The sequence below is a fragment of the Populus nigra genome, chromosome 19 (genome assembly GCF_951802175.1).
Source record: "Populus nigra chromosome 19, ddPopNigr1.1, whole genome shotgun sequence".
Taxonomy (NCBI): Eukaryota; Viridiplantae; Streptophyta; class Magnoliopsida; order Malpighiales; family Salicaceae; genus Populus; species Populus nigra.
Genome location: NC_084870.1, coordinates 12,015,156 through 12,021,155, shown reverse-complemented (window position 1 = coordinate 12,021,155; position 6,000 = coordinate 12,015,156). Strand labels below are relative to the sequence as shown.

Genomic DNA, 6,000 nt, shown 5'->3' with positions numbered 1-6,000 from the left:
TTTCACTAACTATTTCGTTGTTGTTTGCTTGTGTTAATATATGGAAGTATGCCTGGCCCAGCAGTTGTGACCAAGCAATTGAGATGGAGTATACAAAAGAAAGAATTTCCCAATGGAAACTTCCAAGGACAAAGGAGAATATGAGCTATTCAGTTTGCCTTCTCAGTTAGAATCAAAATAAGATCTGTCCGAGCTTTTTCCAGGGCATTTGTCAAGTTCTCAGGCTTCCTCCCTCCTGCCTGGGCAAAATTAGGCCTGCCACCACCTCCTCCGCCACACAACTTCGCTATAGGTCCTATAAATTTCCCTGCCTGAATACCTATATCAACTACTCCTGGAGTGAATGCGGCAACCAAACTCACCTTACCTTCATCTGGACAGGAGCCCAAAATTATAGCTGCTGGGTCTTGCAGTGTATCCATTAGATATTCAGCTGCACTCTTGAGTGCATCAGCATCAAAATCATCCATGGACTCAACTAGTACCCTGAACATAATCAAAACAATCAGTCATTCTTTTGTCCCAAAACAGGGTGACAGTGTTTAGCATGTTTGACAATTACATTACATTACTGCTAACAATTTCAAAGACGAGGAACCAACAATCACACTGAAGTGACAGAGCCCAGTGAAACAACTACATTTTACAAGTCTGCAGAACTAACACTCAAATCATTGATACAGATGATGCCAGTTCTGCTCCCTCAGGATTGGAGTTTCTTCAAAAATCATGTGCATATTTAAACCATTAAATGGTTGAGATTCATTTTCTTAAGTAAAGCCTTTTTGTTTATCAAACTAGGAAATGTCTACCATTACTAGGAAAAACTAAGTAAGATGAACAAAGAAAAGGTCAATTTAACTCTTCAAGTGGAAAGCGCATGCAATTTGGTGGGTGATATGAAAATTAGGCATATTTTGAGAAGCAAGAGTTTAGAAACAATAAGTATTATGAGCATGTACATGTATGCACTCAAGAAGCACCATTTACCTGATTGTTTTCGAAGTTCCCACTGAGAATGCCTTGCTAGCAATCATTGATGCTTTGTACACTGCAGCTTTTGCACGCAAAGCAGAAACTTCATTTCTTACCGTCCTTAACTCCTCTAAGAGATTATCCACCCTCGTTGTCACCACTTCTGCTTTCACCTTCAAATGCAGCAATAAATAAACATAAAAAACTATCTTCAGCTTGGAATCAAAACCACATATTTAACAAACCAATCCATCCCCAATATATCCATTTATTTACATGCAGATTTACATATACAAATATGCCAAATGCAGAATGGTTCTCCTTAGATAATACACACACAGGCAGACAGAGATCTGGAATGATGTGGATTAGATGGAAAAAATATACACATCCAATAAGAGGAGTGAAACAAAAACATACTTTGAGAGTGGAGCATAAAAGTTTCATCTGGGAATCTCTTGCATTAATGTATTCAATGAAAGCTTCACCAGCCACAGCTTCTATACGTCTGATTCCAGATGCAATGCCCTGTTCAGATATGATCTTGAAGGCACGTATTTCAGAAGTGTTGCTCACATGGGTTCCACCACAAAGTTCCATGGACACACCAGGAACTTCTACGACTCTCACCTACAACACATCAGCATATGTAGAGATATATAAACTTGGGAACTTGTTTCCTTTGGTGCTTGATATGGTTGGTTAGTATCACTATTCAATTGTAGGTATGACGCAAATACTTGAAAACTCTATGAGAAGAAGATATGATAAAATACACTTGTACCTGCTCCCCATACTTTTCTCCAAACATTGCAATGGCCCCAGCTTCTTTTGCATCAGTAAGTGACATCACCTTAGTCTGAAGAAGTGTTCCATCCCCAATCCATCCATTTATCAAGTTTTCAATTTCCTCCAGTTCACTGTCATGAAGTGGTCGATGGAAGTTGAAATCAAATCTGAGACGATCAAAAGCAACCAGTGAACCAGCTTGTGATGTTTCTTGGCCAATAACTTTCTTGAGTGCAGATTGTAGCAAATGAGTAGCAGTATGGTGAACCTGCAAGATATCACCCGAACAATAAGATAGAAGGCTTTCAAGGTAGAAAGTAGGTTGCATAAAACTATCATATCATTGCATATTAGCACTGCATTTGGCATACTTCAGTTTTTTTTAAAAAAAAGGTCCTGCTTGAAGGTAAGCATCTATAGATGTCCATTGGAATTTTAACCAAGCTCATGCAGTGAGCATCTATTTAGGCAGAATAAGAGGTAAACCATGGTTAAGCACCTTAGCCCGCTGCCTCAATTTTGCATCCACTGCAGCTTCCACTTCTCTTCCAACTTCTAGAACTCCTTCTCTAATAGTACCCTTATGAACAAATACACTACCTAGAGATTTTTGAACATCTTTAATTTCCACAACAGCTGTCTGTTTGCTTTGATCTTGTGTAACATATAGAAATCCATGGTCCCCAATCTGACCACCAGATTCAGCATAAAATGGTGTCTTGTTCAGCAAAACTTCTACTTCACTTCCTTCAGAAACCTGTATCACTGATTTCCCATTTAACATGAGGCTTTCAACTACTGCTCTTGCAGAAAGTGTGTCATATCCTAGAAATTCAGTATCATGAACATTTTCAGCAAGATCCCCTCCATTTTCAACTGCAAGTTTAACAACATTGTGTGCAGCCTGAGATTGACGCCTTTGGTTTTCCATCTCAACTTCAAAACCATCCATATCTATCTTGACACCTCGTTCTTCAGCAACTTCTGTGGTTATCTCCACTGGAAACCCAAAAGTGTCATACAGTAGAAATACATCTTTCCCAGATAAGCAAGGTAAGGTTTCACTTTTTTGAGCATTTAATAGTGCTTCTGCAAGCATTTGGTCAAGCAGCTTTTCTCCTCTCTCTAATGTCTGCACAAAACGAAGTTCCTCCCTTTGCAACTCATCAAGAATGCTATGTCCTCTAGCCTTTACATCTGGATCAATATGGGGGCTCAATTCTATTACTTTTTCTGCAATGGCTGGTAAAAACGCTCCATCCTCTCCACCCCCCTTTACACCAAGCAATCTGCCAGTACGAACAGCTCTTCTGATAAGCCGACGAACCACATAGCCTCTACCAATATTTGATGGGAGCACTCCATCTGATATAAGATATACAATTGCACGCAAATGATCTCCTATAATCTGAAAAAAATAAAGAACTTCAGGTGCACGTTTGTTAAAAAGAAGACTTTGTTGAAATGAAATACTTGAGATGTAGTAGGTAAGGTAAGCATCAATGTACTTTAAGGTTCATTTTTGTTCGATCATCGGCTAGAGCATATGATATATTTGCCAATTCTGCGGCCTTCTCTATAATTGGATAAATCAAGTCAGTCTCATAATTGTTTGGAACCTGCAGCAAAATAAGACTTGAAGAAAGATTAATTATGAAGCAGATACGCAATACAAATGTTGTATTAATCATCGATGAAATGAAGCCCACTAGTTAAAGAAACCTCCATGGAGATATGAAAATTTCTTTCCTTTCCTTTTTCTTCTTTCTTTTATTATTTTTTAAATATGCAAAAGAAAGATAGTTAACTTGCTAGTTTATGATGGTGGCAAAACTTATGAGTACCTTTTGAAGGATGCGAGCCAAACGCTCCAGGCCAAGACCTGTATCTATATTCTTTTGTTTTAAGGGTTCAAGTGATCCATCATCCATTTTATTGTATTGCATGAAAACCAGGTTGTAGAACTCTATAAACCTACTATCATCTCCAAGATCCTGCAATTAATCATCCAGAACAAACAAAAAAAGATAAAAGCAGCAGCATGAGAAATTCTATGGGCAGAAACTTTCAAACCCTCCCCCCCTCCTTGAAATAAAAAAGGGAAAGGAAAGGAAAGGAATCATAATACATACTGTATTCTTATATCCCCTTTCAGGATGGAAATCATAATAAAGCTCGGAGCATGGACCACAAGGTCCAGTGGCACCACTGGTCCAAAAATTGTCTTCTTCACCCATTCTCTTTATACGTTCAACAGGAACACCCACCTGATGCAAAGTTTGTTTTAATAAATAATAAATTTTTTGTGGAAAACAACTTGTTATAACAGCAAAGGTTGGATAGCTTTGCATAAAACACAGGAGCTAGTTACAGAAGTGAACATACGATGTAATGTGTTGCAATTGAAAAATTCTCATGCAGTTTACCTCATCATGCCATATTTCAAAAGCTTCATCGTCATCTTCATAAACACTAACCCATAACCTGTCAGCTGGCAGTCCAAATCTGCCAGAACAAATGAAATAAATTTAATACGTTTCTCTTTAGTCTTTCAAATTAAGAATGGATGAGCAAAAGTTTTATTATATCCATGCATACTCCTTGGTCGAAAGCTCCCATGCCCATTGAATAGCTTCTTTCTTGAAGTAATCTCCAAAACTGAAGTTTCCAAGCATCTCAAAGAATGTATGATGTCGAGTTGTTCGGCCAACATTCTCCACATCATTTGTACGAATACACTTTTGTGCAGTTGTAGCTCGAGGCACTTGTCTGGGAGCCTAGACAGAAGCACTAGAACCATCATAAGCTCAAAAATTTTAACCCATGGAAGCAAAAAGTTAATTAGACTTTGCTAAACTTAACACGCATGCTACGTAGACAAATGAATTAAAACAAGTTCAGCGATTGTTTCTTTCATAGTCAGTGTCCAATAACATACTACACCAGGTTCCAAACTATCAGGATCAAAATAGTTTGTCACTAACCTTCCCGAGGAATATAGGCTTGAACTGAAGCATTCCTGCGATAGTCAGAAGAACAGTGGGATCATCTGGCACAAGAGAAGCACTCGGAAGAACCTTATGGCTACGGGCAGCATAAAACTCAAGGAAACGACGACGTATAGCATCCCCACTTACAGGGTTTTCCTTAGTCTTATCCTCCACCAATTCCTCAGTCACCGGCTGTACTGACGCTGAAAAGAAACATGATAAATACTATATTCTTCAAAAATTGAACCTCATAGTTCACTCTACAAACTCATATCTCAAATTTCACACCATTAATTACATCAACCTTGTGTATTCCTTGCACCAAACCGCCTTTCCCTGGCTCCTTCCAAAATGAAATATCCACAAGGAAATATACTGGGTGAAAAAAGGGCAACATTTCTTGTAGTAAAACCTGCAAAATTCCCCACACAAATAATATATCCAAAGACCAAATGATGCTACTAAATATAATGACAAGTAGAATATGCATAAGCAGTTTCCTTTTGAATTACCAATCAATTAATTTATCAAAAACGTTAAGACCCAATTTGAGATTTCAAGAAAAACCCAATATCAAACACCATCTTTGCTCAATTATGCAATGCCATAGAATGTTAATCAAGCAAGAAACAGACCATGGCAGTTTTAAATGCTTATGAATAAACCAAAAGTGCAAAGATAATTCTTTTTAAGTCTAAAGAGCTCAAATTTTGAATCTTTTTTAACTAAACCAGAGACTTGAATAACAAAAACATTGAAAAAACAAAGAACTTGGAGACGTAAGAAGGAGCTTTTACCAGTGGAAATGGAAGAGCTGTAATTTGGTTGAATTGTGAAGGCGGGTTTTGAAGATGGAGCAGTGAAAGGTCTCCTCCCGCCATGGATACCGTGTAGAGTTTGTGGTGGCAGTTTCAGGCCACCCATGTCTGTGTCTCAATGTGAGGAGGTCAAGAGAAGGGAATTTGCCTTTTCTTTTTGCCTTATTTTTTCAAATGGCCATTTTTATATGTGTGAAGGATAAGCCTTTTTAAGGTGTCCACATTATTGGCACACAATTTTGTTAGATTTTTTCCCCCCGAATTGGTTATTTAAGTAGTCCCTATAATTTTACAGAAGTAATAAATTAGTCCTTATAATTTATTAAAATGTGCATTTAGTCCTTGAAAGTTATTTTTACTTAAAACAATCATCTCATAAATTTCACGAATATTCTAAATTTTTCTTTATTTTGTAAGAAATTAAAAAA

General features: G+C 37.6%; 1 protein-coding gene across 3 annotated transcripts; it reads right to left on the bottom strand.

Annotated features, from left to right (window-relative positions):
• LOC133680019 (alanine--tRNA ligase, chloroplastic/mitochondrial) lies at positions 1–5,760 on the bottom strand. 3 transcript variants are annotated; one of them, XM_062102799.1, is made up of 13 exons: positions 5,552–5,760; positions 5,059–5,166; positions 4,749–4,957; positions 4,363–4,541; positions 4,191–4,269; positions 3,897–4,031; positions 3,609–3,758; positions 3,273–3,383; positions 2,264–3,172; positions 1,760–2,032; positions 1,396–1,605; positions 991–1,148; positions 1–486 (listed from the first exon to the last, which is right to left on the bottom strand). In XM_062102799.1, the coding sequence occupies exons 1-13, from the start codon at positions 5,676–5,678 to the stop codon at positions 150–152; spliced, it is 2,985 nt and encodes a 994-aa protein (XP_061958783.1). In that variant the 5' UTR covers positions 5,679–5,760; the 3' UTR covers positions 1–149. The 3 variants fall into 3 exon arrangements, with proteins under 3 accessions (XP_061958783.1, XP_061958785.1, XP_061958784.1); XM_062102801.1 differs by having other exon boundaries at positions 4,749–4,979; positions 5,552–5,635; XM_062102800.1 differs by lacking the exons at positions 5,059–5,166; positions 5,552–5,760 and having other exon boundaries at positions 4,363–4,554; positions 4,749–4,955.
• Positions 5,761–6,000: the final 240 nt, after the last annotated feature.